The following is an 18,914-nucleotide window of genomic DNA, read 5'->3' as shown; positions in this document are numbered from 1 at the left end:
AAATGCCATGGAATAGGTAAATCTAACCTTATTAAACTGATACACCCACTACCTTAGAAGTCCGGAGAGCCCGAACCTCAAAACAAATGTAATTTCTTTCTATATAATTTGGTGTTTTAATTAATAAAAATGTAGCTTGTTCATCCGGTGCAAAGATAAAATGTTAATTTACATTCATAACCCATGTAAATATGTCACGCCAATTTCTGTTATTTCAGCTTAACTTTACGATTTTCCGAAAATGACGATACTATGCTAACAAAAAGTGCGGTCAAAATGGTCAGGGCTCTGCTATGGTTACCTCATCCGTCGAACTTTGTTAGAACGTGAGCTTTTGTGAAAATTACATTAAAAAAAGAATTTTAGAAAAATGATTCAAACTGAAACATATATAATTTTATCTGCAAAACATGCATTTTAAACTGAACACACACACACACACACACACACACACACACACACACACACACACACACACACACACACACACACACACACACACACACACACACACACACAAAAAAAGGTCTACATTTTCATTTATTTTTATTTATTTTTAGAGAGTCCCAGTTTAAGCGTTATGCTTAATTTAAACTTCAAAAATAATTCCACTTCACAGAAAAGGAGTCTCCCGGGTGTCATACGTAAGATATGCAAATACAAAAGTGTGCTCGTGCTTGCACGTTGCTTCATGAGCGGGTAGAATCTGACTGTACACCTGTTGCCAGGTGTGAGTAGGACGGTCGCAAAAACGAGACAGACAACACCACTGCACGTCAAGGACACTAATCATTGCTGAGGAGAGAGCATTTGGAATATCGGCGACGATAGCTTATGGTACAACCCCATTATAAACACCTGGATGTAACCTGGACTCTTACCTGAACACGACTTTCAGGTATGTATTTTGTATATGAGAACAAGCCTTTGATATTTGAGGTGAAGTCTTTTATTTATACATTTAATGTTATGTAAAGTTTCTGTCAACACGTTTAAAGTTAAAGGTTCTTTCTGAGTATCAATGGTTCCAAGAACATTTACTTTCCACTGCACAAAAAGGTTCTTTATAGTAGAAAGTAGATTCTTTGGGGAACCTAAAATGGATCTTTACCTCCTTTTGGAACCTTTATTTTCAAAAGAATGTCTACAAAAGAAACAGGTTTCTCCCAATAGTCTGTTTTTCAATTTCATTAGTTTTAAAAAATGCAATAATTTGTTTTGCAGTCAAATAAAATATTTTAGTGAGTGTAGATAAACATGACCAGTATTATTCAAAAAGTGGTTTGGTAAAACATCATTACCTTCAGGCTTTACTTTACACCAGGAGAAAGGCATGACCGAAATACCAAAACAAGTGACAGGCAACGAGCTCCCACAGAACAATCAATCTGGGGAAGTCAGATGGACCTTAGAAGAGAAAGAGGTGAGATTGAACATGCTGCAGTGCTTTCACTTATACAGATTACATTGGTAGAAGTCCCATGGCAGCACGGTATTACCTTTGATTTATAGATATGATATTTAGCAGAATTATACTGTACAGTTTGCTGTACTTTGTCCTGCAAAAGATTACAGACACTGTATCACAATGAGATTACGCAACACAAATGGCATTGATTGATAAATGTTGTGAGATATTAGTAAGCTTTTGGGGGCCTGCTGCTTTTACAGTAGCGAATGATTTACACAGATTCACAAATATTATTATTATAATATTACAATATTATTATTTTTTTTACATTTTTATTTAGTTACTTCATTGCTATGATTTTACCTCACAGGGTCCAGAGGTCAGTGGACAGTGCATACCTGCACCTCAGTCGCCTGAAGCTTTGCTTTACACGAGTTATAAACAGAGGAGTGAAGAGTTTCGAAAATTATTCAGAGAGGTGCCCGAGTCTGAGAAACTAATTGCAGGTAAGACAGATAGAGGGAGACAGAGAGACAACAAACTAACCAAAAATGTAAAAATATAATCAACTCAAAATGTTTGTTGCAGAGCCACAATATTTGTATAACCATATTATGTTGTTTGAATGATCCATCTTTTCCCTAGACTACACCTGTGCTCTTCAGAAGGATATCTTGTTACAAGGCCGCATCTACCTTACAGAGAATTGTTTTTGTTTCTACAGTCATGTTTTTCGTGGCACAAAAGTGAGTTGTGCAGGAAGATTTGTTGTTTTCACGCTATTACCTATATAACATATAGTGAGCATATCTGAGACGCTTTAGGAATTTCTTTTATAGATTCCGTTGCTCTACGAAAAATGACAATAAACCTGATTTTGACTTAGATCATGGTAAAAATGAAGGATATCACCTCAATGTCAAGAGAGAAGACAGCGAAATGGATACCAAATGCTATCCAGATCAGCACTATTTCAGAGAAGGTGAAGATCAACTATCAAAATGTGTAATTCTTGATTTTGTCTTGTTTATGAAGATACATGTATAGGTTATTTTCTTTTTTCTTTTTTTTGATGAAACAATTTATTTTTCCACAGCTGTTCTTCAGCTCATTCCCAGGAAGGGAGAAAAGTTACCAGAGTGTATTTCGGCTTTGGCAGAATATTCTAATGGAGAAGGTAATTTCTTTATTTTTCAAAACTTTTTAACCTCACTTATCATTGTTCAAAAATGGTTTGCGGTGACAGATTATTTAGCTAACAATTCCTTTAATTTTGGTTGTAAATTACTGTACGTTTTTACTCTTCAGAACCATTTTTGCCTATTATCAAATATGATCTGAAACATATAAAATAGGACTGGGGTATTTAAAAAAAAATTAAGAACACATTCTCAAAACCCCTCAATTTTAGTGTTCAGTGAGTCTTCATAGCCAACACAAACTATTTATTTGTGTTTAGTAGCCTAGGGTGATTAATAATGTGGCATATTAATACCATGTGAGGAAAACAGACAGAATAATACCCCATGGGGCTACGTTCAGGGATATGCTCCAGTGTAAACAACCTAAACCAGTAGGGTACACTTAACATGGCAGCTTATGAATAGTTCATTGACCCCCATTGAGGCGTGGCTTCTTCATCTGAAAACACCTCTCATCAAACACACCGAACTGTAGTGCTGAAATGACAGGAAAATTAGTATGGAGATATGATAAACGACTAAAAGCAGATATAGGCCTACTGTTACACACTAAAGTCGACGAATAGCACACCACTAGGCGGCGCAGTTGTGGCTTTTCGTGGCTTCCTGATTTCAGAGTCGTTCGCTGGAAGCGCACAGGTTACTGGCGTTCAGCAGGTAGGTGACCCTACGGATAGCCTTTACTAACCGTATAATTTAGAGTATAATTAAGAAAATATTATATTTGTTAGCTGTTTCTTTGAGCACGTGATGTAATTTTAAATAGGTGGGGACGTTTTTGGAGGTTTATAAATCCATATAATGTTTTCTCTTCGGGTTGTTGTGTAAATGTGTCCGTGCCCATACGGCCTTTAAACAGTGTTTTGAATTTCGTTTGGAAACTTTTTTCACACGACGCGGCAGAGAATTTAAGGATTTTTATATGAAACTCTTTCATGTGGCTTTTGTTGAAGTTTTTCTGTCGCTTTTTGTCGAACAAACTCTTGCTTATGTCTGCTGATACAGTCTATTTACATGTGTCGCTGAAACGTCTCCACGCCTTATGTCCATGGTAACCGTAGTTTTCGGCAAACGTTGCTACAGGTTGCGTTGCTACAGTTATCGTTGCTACTTCGAAACCATAAATTAAAATGAAATATTCTTCATAAATTTTTATCTTTCACGTCACTGTTGCTTATCATTTGCCCTGCCAACAGATTTGATCCTTGGTCAGTGAGGTGTGGAGCAGGTTAGGGCTGTTTTATCTGCTGGTTTAGATGAATATCAGCACAGGAACTTGCAGAGAAAAAGGCTTAAGTGAATTGTTTCAGTTGTTATACAACAGAAACAAAAGTGCCGGAAACATGTAAGTGTATGTTGCTCAATGTAACTTTCCTCTCTTGCAGAAACTGACCAATTTGGAGCTGTTGCAGATGGTTAAGCTGCATTATGGAAACGACTTAGGATTGAGTCATGATGAAATGGAAAGCTTTCAAACATCAATAGATACTGTCACACCTACCCTGCCCAGGTTAACTACATGCATGCATGCATTCATGCACACACACCCAATCACATCTTCACATGTCAACAGCTGTTTAGACAACTGAGAGATCAGTTACTTGGTTTTCAGGTCCCATCTCTTTGTTGCAGTCTGAATATGCGTGGAGAAGATCACAGCGGGAGGCCAGAAAGGCCCACATCGCTTCGTCTTCCTCAAGGGGAGATGAATTCTTATGAGGCCACCACACCACAGGGAGACGACACACAGTCTTCAGTTGGACTGCAAAGCATGCTCTCAGCAAATGGAGGGGTATGTCGATAAATATAGTTTCCTTGGCAGATTAATTTTTCATAAAATTCTTTGTCTAATGACCCGTGTGGCTGGGGTGATATATACTTTGATTTGCTGTGGAATAGCTTAATAGTTTGTTGTTTTTCAACCAAACAGTTTAACTCATTCAAAATATGTTAAAATACAGAAATTTGGTTTAAAATAATCAAAGCATGTCAAGTAATAATATTGAATATTTTCTATTAACAATACATAGTAAAAAAAAGTCATTTAAATCTAATAGGCCTATTAAATTAAACTATTTTTGTCATTTATTAAAAAAATTATCACTGCCTTTGACATGAGAAGAGACTTTTCTACTTAATTACCTACCTACCATACCTGCATATATTTAACTGTTTTACTTTAGTAAAATGAGATTTTACTTTATATGTGAACAAAAAGTTTTGAAGTATTGAGCTATTTTGCACTGATTCACATAAATTAATTTAACTTGAATTCGTAACTTGCTCATGCTGTAAATTGTCTAATGAAACAGACTTTAAAAATTGGGATATCCTAATAAAAGACACATTAAAATAATTGATATTCTTGATGTTGCTTAATTTTATATTGCCAGCAAAGTCATTGTGAATACATCGTCAATAGGGGTGTAACAATATATCACAATAGAACAATGCAACAATATGTATTGTGTATAGTTCACCCAAAATGAAAATTACTGTGGCAGGAGAAATTCAAGTTTACAGAGTTTAAGTGTCAGTACTACATTAAACTACTATATATAATGTTGAATTTAATGTATAATAATGCAATGGGGGAACATTTGTGGGTCATGATAATGCCAAATGTCTTGCGTTACCAGTAAAAAGTGGCCTACATTATTTTAAATGTATCTAGACAGTGACAGAGTGCAAGCATATTTGTCTACTCTTAGTATTTTCAGTTTCAGAATCATGAATATGCATTGGGTCAGCACCAAGTCCACCCCCAATGTAATACCAAATCTAGCATTTTAATCAACAGGACATTTTTTGTTAACCTTTTGCCATGTGTCTTGAAGTATAGCAATAAAATCGTATAGTGAGTTCAGTATCATGATATGTATCAAATTGTGACGTGGGTATCGCCACACCACTAATTGTCAATATTCTATATTTTATCCCTGACCCTACCAAATGGTCAACCTGTTAATTGTTGAATATAAATCTGTGTAGTCTGCATTTGATTAGCTTTTAAAGAAAGTACATTTTATAGCAAAGTCTTTAAAGTAGAGCTCATGTATGGTTGTTGATATTTGTGTTAAACTCTCAATAGGATGACACTCTCAGTACCCCGTCCCATCAGCGCAGTCCAAATCTGTCATTAAACCGCTCGGCATCTGAACGAGTGTCTAAACGCTCCTCTCTCTCTCTGGATCTAAATGCCAATGAAGACCAGTTCTCTGATAACAGCAGATCTGACAGCCTGGAGGAGGGTGAGATGTGTGTGTGTTGACTTTGTCTTATTCCTTGGCTATGTTGATGCATTTTGTTTACGTCAGTATTGATTTCTTGTAGTGGAAGAATGTGAGACGGTGCCTCAGGGAAGGCTGTATGTGAACCGGGTCTTTCACATAAGTGCTGAGAAGATGTTTGACATGCTTTTCACTGATTCTAATTTCATGCGGAGGTTTATGGAAGTCAGGAAGATCACAGGTACTTCATTTAAAATTTTGTTTACCTTTTTAGTAATTTTTTTATGTGCTTTTATCACAAGTTTTTAAAGTTTGTTTTTAAACTAATATTTTTATTTTGTTATTTCAGTTAATGAAACTTAGTTTTAGGTAAAGGTGCACTATGCAGGATTTTCAGTTACTGTTTGTAAACACAATTCACATTCACACTTTGCCCCTCCTTGCGTTTGGGCTCAAATCCACCAAAAGCACAAGCCATGTCCCTTTTTATCAGTTGCACACATAGCCCAACTGACTCAAGAAACTTTTTTTGCAAATATTTTTCAAATGCTCATGCATAATTTTCTTTGTGTAATATATGAAAGAACAGTTATGCTAATAGTTAGATGACTGGTTGTAATTTGCGAGCAAATTTAGCCATCTTCAGTCTAGCTCGCTAATAAACATTAATTACATGTCATCATAAAACGTAATTACAATGCCTAGTAATCTCTCAAGTTACAGATAGTAGTCAGTAGCAACATTAGCAAACTGCTTTTGTGTTGAGAACAACTTAACAGATCTTTCTGAGCTTCAGAAACAGACGTTACAGTCCCGCCCTCATCTGCTCTGGGCATCGTTATTAGTTGGGGCTTCACAACCACTGGCCAAAGGTTCCAGCCCAGAAACGTCCTGGGCACAGCAATTCAAGAAGAAAATATGAAAATACAGGCACAGGGCAATGCCTCTATCGATACAAACGCCACCACACAGGGTGCCATAAGTAATGATTGAGAGGCATCATTTTTTTATGAGTCTATAAATCCTGCATTGTGCACCTTTAATGATAACAATACTGGATTTTGCACATATTGCTTTGGCATACTGTTTATAGTAACTAAAGCGTATCACCTGACAGGTCCAATCTCTACCTCTTGGCAAAAGGAAGCCTCTGGCGGTATGAAAAGGACTTTGAACTACACCATCACCATTTCTAACCCCCTTGTCGGCAAGTTCTCCACTGCCACAGAGAACCAGGTTAGATTCGCCACCATATGGCTCTGTTACAAAAGCTGTACCACTATTTACTGCCTACACAGGAGCCTCAAAAGTGACTGATTTGTGTGTCAAACAAATGGTACAAATGGTGTCACAACCTTATTGAAAGCCTGTGTTTCTTTGGTTGCACTGTCAGTTAACATGGTTATGCCACATTTATATTTAGACAGATGGCAGGAAGGAGCTTCAGCTGTGGTTAAGTTCTGATGGGTCCTATAATTATTATTAGCACCTGTCACTTACACTTATCTTGCAAATCTGACAAATCGCCACATCCAAGTTAGTTGTAGTGCTTTGTCAGTTTTCCACTTAAAACTATAGAGTAGTTTGTCAGAGCCATTTCAACTGCACCAAGTTTTCAGCTCTTGCTCTGTGACGCATAGAATAATGGCATAATAATGACATGAAAGTGTTTTATCTGTGTAAGACTTAATTATAGACAATAGACAGCTTTTGGTCCCATTGTATTATGCAACAATTAACATTTACTGTATAAGAAAATGAATAGGCGTGCTGCAATTTAAAAAAAGCTACCTTCCAATTATTTGATCTAGTTGATTGCAGTCAAGTTGATGCAGTCAATTAGATTGAATAATCCCAATCAGGTTTTAGTGCAATAATAGTGAGTGGCCTAATGACCTAATGGTTAGTAATTCTTGTAATCATGGTAACAAATAGTGCTAGTAAATATACAGACTTTGTTTGGTGATTTTAAAGATTACATTTTTATATTTGGAAATATATTTATTTGTAAGTCATAAATATCTAAGGATCACTTTATCCAAAATTTAAAAGACATTGTATTTCACTCCTTACTGAAGCATGAATGAACAGAACCATATTCAGAAATCCAAACAGGACTGACAGCTGTATTGTGCTGCTGTGTGAATGCAGCCTCTGTGTGTATATGGAATTTTCTGATTTCTGTTCTCTGTGTATTCTAGACGCTATATAAAGAGTCACGGGAGGGTCAATACTACATGATAGATGCGGAGGTCTACACACATGATGTTCCTTACCATGACTACTTCTACACTCAGAATCGCTACTGTATCATCCGTAACTCCAAGCACAAGTGCAGACTCAGGTGAGCTGGTCTTAATATCTGTACGTCTAATTATTTCGTTTTGACTACGGCACTGAAATCTCTTTATGTGAGAACCATTTGGTAATGGAACTCTTGATCGCTCTGTGCAGGATTTACACTGATGTCAAATACAAAAAGCAGCCCTGGGGTCTTGTTAAATCTTTCATCACCAAAAACTCCTGGAGTGGCCTTGAAGACTACTTTAAACATCTTGGTTGGTATAATGATTTTTTTAAACTCTCCCTAACCCTCTATTTTCCCTCTTTCAAAAAATCTATCGAAGGAACAATACATTTGTATTGTTCTTTATATGTCTGTGTGGTGTTTTAATATGCTTTAAGACAAACCATCTGTAAATTCATATGTTGTCAACCAGGGTTATTATAGTAATATATAGTAGGGATGGCCCGATACCACAAATTTGGCTTAGGTACGGTACCACAATCTAATACCGAAGTACCGATATTAAATCGATACCATACAGGGTCTGAATTTTGGCACGGGTATTGCGCATAATTTTACTCACTCTCGCAGGTTTGAGGTTTATAAAGCGGGAAATTAACCTGTTAGCCTGCACCCCCGCTTTTGAAAAAATCCTAAGAAATGGCATAATCAGACTAAAACCTTTACAGTTAATGATTCCTTTGCACTAAAATCATAAGTATGGCATCATTTGAAAGCAGACACTTGGCAGTTTACTGTAAATTCAAAATTATAATTATTTTCATAATCAAAAATAGCTATAATAAGCTTCAAAGTTTTGTAAAGTTATTAGAAATATATTTGTATGAAATATCTTTATGAAAATAAAATTGTAGAAGTGCACTACAGCTGAAGCCACATGTCTGACCATGTTATATTTCAAATCTGAAGATGATAAGTATAAAACTCTGAATTTTATTAAATGTTTTTCAAGATCATGTCATATGATTTTATTTTGAGATTTCTCTAAAATGTTAACTGATGTTTATTGCCTTCTCTTCTGAGCTACCATTCAGTTTATTGTCTCTATTGTTTTGAGGTGCAAACTGCCCATTCAGTTTCAGTCTCCCCAGAACACACTCACACCCCTCTGGCCAGGGGCCCGTTCCTCGTACGTCGCTTAATACATCTAAGATGATTTGACAGATCCCAGATCTTTTAATCGTGATAACTGATCTCTGGCTAATTTGGTTCTTCAAACGAATTTGCGGATTGGATTAAAATATCTGGATTAAATGATCTAAGATTACTGAGCGTTCTTTTTTTCCCTGAAGAGGGCAGATGCATCGATACTCGAAACCACGATCAGCAATGCAGCGATTGGCTGGCGTCAAGACAGCAACGTAATTACATCATATAATTAAAAAGCCACCTGGCAAAAAACTTGACAAATTACACAAAAAACCCCCACGAATTTCTGGACCTTTATAAGGAAACAGCCAAACGACCAAACCAACATAAAAGTTATAATAGATAAATGTTCCCTGTCACTTGGATCTTAGTTCAGCCTTTGATACTATTGATCATATGCTGTTACTTAATCGTCTTGAAAATCTATTTGGTTTGTCTGAGACAGTTCTTAGTTGGTTCAGATCTTATTTTACTGACCGCAGTCAATTTGTTTTTATGGGTGGCCATAGGTCCAAGGTTGGTTCTGTTCATACTGGTGTCCCACAGGGTTCAGTGTTGGGTCCCTTACTTTTTAATATGTACATTTACCCACTTGGTAAATTACTCAGATCGCTTGACCTTAACTATCACTTTTATGCTGATGATACGCAGATTTACATCCATTCAAGACCAAGTCAACATGTGGACGTTGTTTATCTTTCGAACTGTATCACTGAGATCAAGGATTGGATGTCTAATAATTTACTGTCTCTAAACAGCTCTAAAACGGAAGTTATGCTCCTAATCAATTGCGCAAGGCTGGTTCTCTTACTTTGTCTGTTGATGGTGTTGCCTTGGAGTTTCAAAGCAAATAAAAAAATCTTGGTGTCATATTTGATGCCATGCTGTCATTCGAGCCTTTTGTGCTGAATACGGTTAAGACATCCTTTTTTCACTTCAGAAATATAGCACGTCTTCGTCCTATGTTGTCGTTCTCTGTTGCTAGGAGGTTGATAAACTCTGTTGTCTTTTCACGTGTTGACTACTGTAATGGCCTTCTAGCTGGAGTATCCAAATCATCAATTGACAAACTTCAATTTTTACAAAATTCTCCTGCTAGAGTTTTGTCTGGGGTCAGAGCTAGTGATCATATTACCCCTGTCTTGGAGTCTCTGCACTGGCTCCCCATCAGGTACCGTATTGATTTTAAAGTACTTATGTTAGTGTATAAGGCTTTGCACAATCTAGCTCCTCAATACTTGTCTGATCTACTAATGCCTTACACACCATGTCGCAATCTGCGTTCCTCTCAGAGTGGTTTCTTGGTTGTTCCCAAGACACGGCTTCGTTCTATGGGTGATAGAGCTTTTTCTTCCTATGCTCCTAAGCTTTGGAATCCTCTCCCGGCTGATATCAGGGAAGCAAATACATTAGTGACTTTTAAATCTCTTCTCAAAACATTCTATTTTAGGATTGCTTTTACTTGATTACTTTTTTTTAATTGTTGTATTTGTATTTTAAAGTGTGTTGTTTTTCTCTGTTATGTATGCTTGTAAAGCGCTTTGAGAAAGCTACTTTTAAAGGCGCTGTATAAAATAAATTTATTTATTATTATTATTATTACTTTAAAACTAAATCCATAAAAACACATTGGTTACTTGAAATAGATGTTAACTGAATTTTTTTTAAGAAGCAGTAAAATATATATTTTCTTGATGTACTAAAATAACTAACACTGAAATAAAAATAATAAAAACTATATAGACATATTCCTTTAATAATAATGACTAAAACATACAACTAAATTACTAGAACTTAAATACTAAAATAAAAACAGAAAATATACAAATAAAATCAAATTCAGAATATTAATAAAAACAATAATGGTATCTCAATGATACTACAATAAGAGTGGTCATAGTGGTCCAGTCTCTAAAGCCAGTGCTTATATATGTTTTCCACTACTGAACAAATCAAAACAGAAGGGCATATAAAATGCTTAACACAAAACAATGACATAAAGCTGCAGCCCAAACTACTGTAGATTAAAGTGAGCAGAACCGCAGGCTGCACAATATGTTTCTTATCGACTGGGAAAAGAAAGCTGGCTAATAGCTTCTCTGCCATGGGATGTTGGATAAGGGAATCAAAAGACTAATGAAAATGAGTGACCTGATCTTGGTGTCTTGGGAGGGCTATTAGCAGCATGGATGTGTCCGTTTCCTATTGTTGAAATGTATCCATTTTCTCCATTTAATTACAAAACTACATGGAGTCCAAAAGCCAGATCCCTAATCAATCCAGTGACCTCTGGGCTCTCATATTAATGCAATTACAATGATCTTTACCTCACAATGCACATCCTAGAGGCAGAGCTGCTTGAAGAGGAGGCAGAGTTGACTCAAGGAAGCGGAGATGCTGGGAAGACAAGTGGTTTGCGCAGGAGGCGAAGAACCTACAGTCGCACCCTACAGGAACACATGAATCCGGGGAAGCAGTACAGTGCCGACTTGGATCAGCAGAGAGGCGGCACCATGGGTATAAATATCTCTTTATTTTTTTATAATATCTTTGCTGCTGGCCATAAAATACTGATAAACCCACTAGATATCAGATGTGCTTATTCATGAAGATAATGTGTTTTAGACTTATAACAATTTTGTTTGCATTGCATTTTTCATTACAGGTGCCATGGATATAAAAAACACACCACACAGATGGAACGTCACTTCAATTGTATTTGGGATGAGCTTAATGTAAGGCTTAATTTACTCTGAGGCCTGTTTCGCACCTCATACATAAGCAGTGTGTAAGCTTAAGCCCTTTTTGCGTGTATGCTAGTGTCCGTGTACAGTGTGCATGACGCAAATTTCGTATCATTACAGTATGCACACACTCTACACCCGCAGCCTGATTTTTCTAACCGTACACAGATGCGCATAGATTTTTTTGCACTAATTAGTTTGTCCACTATGGAATTCCAAGCTGACTAAATTATAAATAAACACTTAAATAAATATACAAAGAAATGTAAAAAAAAACTAAAATACATAAATGATTAATTTATTTGATTTATTTTCACATTTATTTATGTAAATATGTATTTATGTCTACATTTTATTTAATTATTTATACATTTCTTTGTCTGTATGCTAATGAGGGGGGAGTGTTTTACCTCAGACATAGCAATCAAGCTCAGAGTGGCAGTGCTGAAGCTTTGAGGCCACAGTGACACCTTGTGGTGTGACCAAACCAAACGCAGGCCTTTGCAAAAAGTTGCACAGGGAATGAATGACTTAGAGATGGACAATATATCAAAAATCTTATATCACAGTTCAAGTCATTTAATATCAGCGTAACTGTATGTATGTAGGGTTACCACACCTACTCTTTATTCCGAACATGGCCGTAAAACCGTCTGGTCTGGATTTCTAACATTTTTTGGCACACATGAACAGAAACCGCATCTTTAACAGATCTGATAACAGATACTTTGACATGGAAGCACATGAAATTATCCACTTTTAATCACATTTAATGTAAAAATTATGTCAAGTACGTAATTGTAATCGATAAATTCAGATATAATAATAAGGTTTCCAGTAGTCTAAAAAAAAATTAGTTATGAGATTAATGTTTTAAATATAACATTTTGAATATAGAAATATGAAACGATGGAATCAATATTACAGGAATTATCACAGAACCACTGCACCTCTAAGCAACATGTGGTAGTGTTTTCTTACTGAATGAATCAATATTTGAACGAATTGGCTGAATTAATGATTGAATTCACTCATTAAGACAGTGACTTCAGTTAACTCTTAACTGTGGGGGCACGACAGGTGCTGCTTCTTGTGCACGTATCTCACGTATTATGCATGTGTCTCACTAGCTGTAGCGTGGTATTTTAAGCATTTGAATTGTTACATGTTGAGCATGCAAAATTTGGAAACGCGAATGTAACCGTATTTACAGTGGTATTTCAAGCGCATTAATCAATATGCTTGTGGAGGGTTGTTCAGTGAAAATGTGCGCTGGTTTCTCTCCGCATTCTGAGCTGGTGTGCGAGTCTCATCGACAATAAGCGCAAGCTCTTACCAGCACCATCCAGCACATTTACATTAAGTGCTTCCATGTCAAAGTATCTGTTATCAGATCTGTTGAAGATGCGGTTTCTGTTCATGTGTCTGTGCCAAGATATTTTAGAAATCCCGACCAGACGTTGTTTTACGGCCATGTTCGGAATAAAGACTGTGTGGTAACCCTACATACATGGCCTACAGTTAGGGAAATATTAATTGACTGTGGAAAAAATGAATAAATGTAGAAAAAAATACAATTTATACATGAATATGGTACTTTTTGTATTTTTACATTTCTTTGTATATTTATGTAGCCTATTTTTGCTTTTTTAATTTTTTTTTGTATGTATATTTCTTTATGTATTTCTTTATTTAATTTAGTCAGCTTTGTTGCCACCATGTGGACTATGAAATTCCAGTGCCCCACAGGCAGGGCCGTTGTTTCACAAGGTAGTTGGGGAAAAAAACAGAATAATTTTTTGCCTTTTTTTTGTTGACCGCCTGTGTACGCCTAAAGGTCAATTGGAGTATACTTTGAAAGGCTATGTGTACAACTTGCATATGCGTAAAGTTAGGTATACTTTGGGATTTAGAGATCTATCACTAACAGTAACTACATTGGGTCTCATTCACTAAGCATGCGTACGCACAAATTTATGCGTGAAATGTGCGTACGAACGATTTTAAGAACAAATCACAATTCACCAAAGATTTCGGTAACAATTCTTTTTCTCAACTGAAACCACACGTATGCAAAAAGAACTTACCCTGTATGGCTTTATAATCATGTTAAGAAGTTATATTTCGTCCTAACATGATTGTAATTACATTGAAGTATATTGCATTAATTGTATTATACAATCCATATATTCAAATGATATAATGAAATTGTTAAATAAAGAAAGAGTTAAATAATACAATTCAATTTCATCTTAAATACATTCGATCATATACAGTTAAAGAGTAAGAAAAGCTGAGTTTCTTTGAATGTACAGCTGGCTAATGAGAGCTCTGTAATCTGGGTCTTTATAAAAGGTGAGAACTGGTGAGAATCACACAATTGGCATTGCTCGAGGATTGGGCGAGAGCGCGTCTGCAAACAGCAGCAAGTTTGACGAGAGTGTCGAAAGGCTGTAAGGAAAGCGTGTGCGGAAAGCCCTTATATGGAGATGGTTTGGGTGTGTTTTATGCAAATACTAACCTTGTGCACAAGGACGCTCATTTAGAGTACTCCAAATTCACTAACATCAGAACGAGGTTAAGAACAAATTAATGTGCGTACGAACGTTTTGTGAATCAGGCGGAAATTTTTTCTGACAAGTTCTGCTGTGCATACAGATACGAAATAATCCACGCAATTATTAGTGAATGAGACCCATTGAGTTTGATATCAATCTCAAATCATAAAATGGTTATTAGAATTTGCCTATTGAGAGTTATTACAAACTTAATTTGCATGAGGAAGGGTACCACATTTACACCTAAATGGTAAATAATCTACATGGAACAGAACTTTATTGCAGCCTGTAGTAATAAACAGCATAAACGATTTAGATTCAGTCAGTGTTTGTTTGATACCCAGATTTCCAGACACTTTCACTGTGTATCTCATACATATTGCTTAAAAAAATAAATAAACATCACTACATTGCTATATTGCAAAAGATTATATACTGTAGATAAACAGGTTCACAGGGCATGCTATCCATATTTTCTGCTTAGTTCAGAAATAGAAATAGAGAATCTGTGGTGTGAATTCTGCAGCCTGTTAACATGGTTGCCAAAATAAATAAGCACTGCTTACATCTGCGGTGTGAAACATGCAAGAAAAACTATTAATTTTAACCATGGCCATTTAGAATTATGTATGACAAATACGTAATGTGCTTATGAATGTGACATTGTTTTGCCTTTCAGACTTTTCGTTCTGGTGGTTCTGAACTTGGGTCTGTTCTTCAAACTTTGGGCCATGGAAGATGCCGCTCACCGAATGTATCTAAACACCAAGCACAGAATGAAGGAGAGAGTAGATTCCAGGTAAAGACTCTTTCAAAAGACATTGGGCCTCATTCATGAAACACGAGCAGAATGAATTTGTGTGTAAATCGTTTTTAAAGCCGTTCTGACGTAAATTTTTGGATTCACGAAAATGTTCGTATTTTCAAAATGTTAGTTGTTATGAAAGAAATTTACACCTGTACCACATGTAAATGGTGCGTAAAACTTTGGAACGTTCGGTTCTAATTTAGGCAAACTGACGACATTGCATTTTGATGTACCATAATAATATTTCAAGAGTTCATTTGCCCTGTTTTTTTTTTTACTGTTCGACATTGGGTAATAGACAGCGCTCGTCACTGTCACTTTTTACCCGGCCTTCCAATCACATTGGAGGAGGGGCGGGACAAAAACTACACCGACCAGTCATCCCACTTGTACACCGACTGAACAACAATAATGGTTAATACTGCTTTTTACTGCATTTATATTCAGTAATATTCTTCAAAATGAGATGCTAGTAACACATTACTGCCATGAATATTCTGTATCATATTCATAGCAATCAAAGTATATCAGATGGAAAAATGCTGCCCTTGCAAAGCGCTTTCAAGCGCCACCAGCTGGCCGTTTTCAGAAGAGCACTAGGCATTTTTAGCTGGCTAAAATGCTTTAATGGACACACGATAATTTAATATTTATTGCTAGGCATATGGAAAATTAGTCTCTATAGCATTTATGCAAAATACTGGAGCCAAACCTGAGAAAGAAGTCCAGAAGATTCCACAGCGTTCCTGCACACATAATTTGCAGTTGTAACTCATGGGCAAGGATTATGCTAATTATGAATGAGCGTGCATGCGCGTCCTATTTACGAATGTTTGGAATTCATTAATATAAGAGTTTTCGTAAATGTCCATTTTACTCGCAAATTACTCAGAATTTGCTCGTATATTTTACGAAAGTTTCATGAATGAGGCCCATTGCGTTTAGTTTTTGGTACATTTCTATGAACAAAACTGATTTACTGTTTTTATGTAGTTTGGCACCTGACCTGGGCCCCAGACAGGGTATGCCACACAGAAGTCGAGAGGAAGCACAACTACTGAGGGCAGTACTACAGGACTCCATTAACCTTCTTGAACAAGTATGTTTGAAAGATGGGAAGAGACAGTATGGCACCCAATGACACGTAAATGCAAAACAAACTGTGGTTGTTCACCATTACCCATCAGTGAGACCTCTTTCATGTCTAATTTGTCAGTTCTTGACCAGAAATGGTGATCTTAATCAAAATGGCGTTGTTAATCAAAACTATTGCTATGTGCAGGAGTTAACTTCCATTACATATGTAATATCTTTGGCTAAGAGGTCTATTGTGTCATTTATTTATTTATTCCTTTTTTTCTGCTTCCTTCGACAGCTACGCAGTTCTCTTATGGTGCTTCAGCAGAGCTTTCAGGCCTACAACAGATCGTCCTCTCAGCTTTAAATGTCATTGGGTTTTGCGACCTGACAACACAGGGGTATTCTTCCCATAAGACCTGCCCTCGCTGAGGAGGGTTGCTATAGGGACATTCACCCCAGGGCAGACTTGTAGCCATGTTCATCATCTCTCTGGGCTTTTTTTTTTTTTGTTGCGGTTGGATGTTTTTTTTTGTAATTGTCAAAGCTGTTTTTGTCTTGGAAGGGATCTTCGCACTGGTACACTAAATTTTGCGAGTTTCCTCTTGGATTTTCTCACTTGACCTTGAAGCTGAAGGAGAACAGCGACTGTGACTTTTGCTCATTCTTCAGAGTTGGTATTGCTGATGTCAAAGTAACAGCAATGTAGCAAGTTGAAACACAAAGGGTTCTTACGATCATGTTCTGAACTGTCGGATGCTAATTTGATGTCCAGTTTTTCTGGACTACAACAAAAGCCTTATAAGACTAAACATTTTCAGATATGTGATGGATTGCGCACAGGTTCTTCACTTTGATTATGGAGGGGGCAATGCAGGCCCATTGCCTCCAGCTCACATGTTAAAGATCTGCCTGAATCTGCCTTTTTTGTCTTGATTTAGACAATGTTCTCGTCTTTAGATACCTCTAAGAATTTGTAAATGATTGCACCTTAAACCATTACTAATGCAGGGATCACCACTGACAAATGATTGTGCATATTATAATTGTATAATGTTTGAAGTTCTGAATGCTCAACAGGATGTTAATGATGTCTAACGGTACAGGTTCATATGGAGAAGATAAAGTCTCTGACATTTACTGTAAATGATGAGTGATGTTTTACTTATAAATTGTTTACACTTGCCTTTAAAAAACACTTTTGGTTGTGCAACCGCTTTTAGGGACTGTATTGTCACTGAACATTTTTTTGTGACACATTCATGTAAGTGCTTTATGTGGGAAAATAAAAAATTGTGTAGTAATATCTCAAAAGAGAATTTGTAATCCTCAAGCATTCCAAACTTTCACCAAAAAATATATGTTGTACAGATGTCTATTTTTTTTCTTCTGCATAATATATTGAGATATTTCTTCTGAAGGTTTTTTTTTTTTTTTTTTTATAAAGTTTCTCCTGGAACTATTTATAAATAAAATTCAAATGTTTAATGAAGTTTACTGTTTTATCGATTTAATTTTTATTGAGATTTTGTTTATGAGCTTGTTGGTTACCTAGATCGGGGGTTTTCAAACTTTGATGCCAAGGACCCCCAAATATGATGAAAATTTATGAGGGACCCCCTTCCTAAAATCTATTTTTGTGTACGAAAAAAACATTTAAACTGTTAGATAAATAGTAAGTGTGACATAAATACAACATATTGTTTCCCAACTTAAATTGACTATTAATGTTGGCTGTATAAACCCGAAGAAGAACATTTCCAATTAAAAATTACTTGTATAAGCAACTTTCACAATAAATGTATGCAAGCAGCGTACTGTGTTAAGAAAACTGCCTTAAAACCCCAGTGAGTGAGATAAAGGGGACTATAGTGAGAAAAACTCACTAGAAAGATAAAAAGCAAACATACAATTCAGGAATGTATATGGCAAGAAAGGATAGAAACATTTCGAAATGAAACCGTTAGAATATTCGGTATAGACTTTATCCACTTTTGCTTTGTCTTTTTATACTCTGAAATTTTCTGGGGACCCCTTAGAACCTTCTGGAGGACCCCAGTTTGAAAACCCCTGACTTAGATATCAAATATCACATCATTATTACATTATGACCATCTCTTAACAGTGCCATTAAACAGATGCTCTCTTACCCCATAGGCTGTGACAACATGCCCCTAGAAGTACACATTCACATTTTGATTTACTTCATATTGTTTTGTTTCATGTGTGCTGAGTAAAATGACAGAAAATAAACTTTTTGGTTGTTTTAAAAGGCAGATGTGCATGCTCAGTCCTCTATGACGCCATGTGATGTAAAGATTCTGTCAAGGAATTTGAAATATGTTACATTGTGTTTGCCCATAATTAACCCAACTTATACAGTATGTGGTAATATTTTAGTTTTTTTACTGTCCAAAAGAAACAACA

At 36.2% G+C, this 18,914-nt stretch overlaps 1 protein-coding gene across 1 annotated transcript; it reads left to right on the top strand.

Moving 5' to 3' along the window:
* Positions 1–714: 714 nt before the first annotated feature.
* gramd1c (GRAM domain containing 1c) lies at positions 715–17,978 on the top strand. The gene is made up of 18 exons (XM_079805549.1): positions 715–898; positions 1,325–1,423; positions 1,782–1,917; positions 2,057–2,157; positions 2,298–2,393; positions 2,508–2,588; positions 3,999–4,123; positions 4,246–4,405; positions 5,705–5,864; positions 5,947–6,084; positions 6,961–7,079; positions 8,045–8,187; positions 8,298–8,401; positions 11,647–11,817; positions 11,966–12,035; positions 15,282–15,401; positions 16,404–16,509; positions 16,786–17,978. The coding sequence occupies exons 2-18, from the start codon at positions 1,334–1,336 to the stop codon at positions 16,852–16,854; spliced, it is 1,989 nt and encodes a 662-aa protein (XP_079661675.1). The 5' UTR covers positions 715–898; positions 1,325–1,333; the 3' UTR covers positions 16,855–17,978.
* Positions 17,979–18,914: the final 936 nt, after the last annotated feature.

This window comes from Gobio gobio (assembly GCF_949357685.1).
Source record: "Gobio gobio genome assembly, chromosome: 23".
Classification (NCBI taxonomy): Eukaryota; Metazoa; Chordata; class Actinopteri; order Cypriniformes; family Gobionidae; genus Gobio; species Gobio gobio.
The sequence above is the reverse complement of the archived record's forward strand: the minus strand, read 5'-3'. Positions and strand labels throughout refer to the sequence as shown.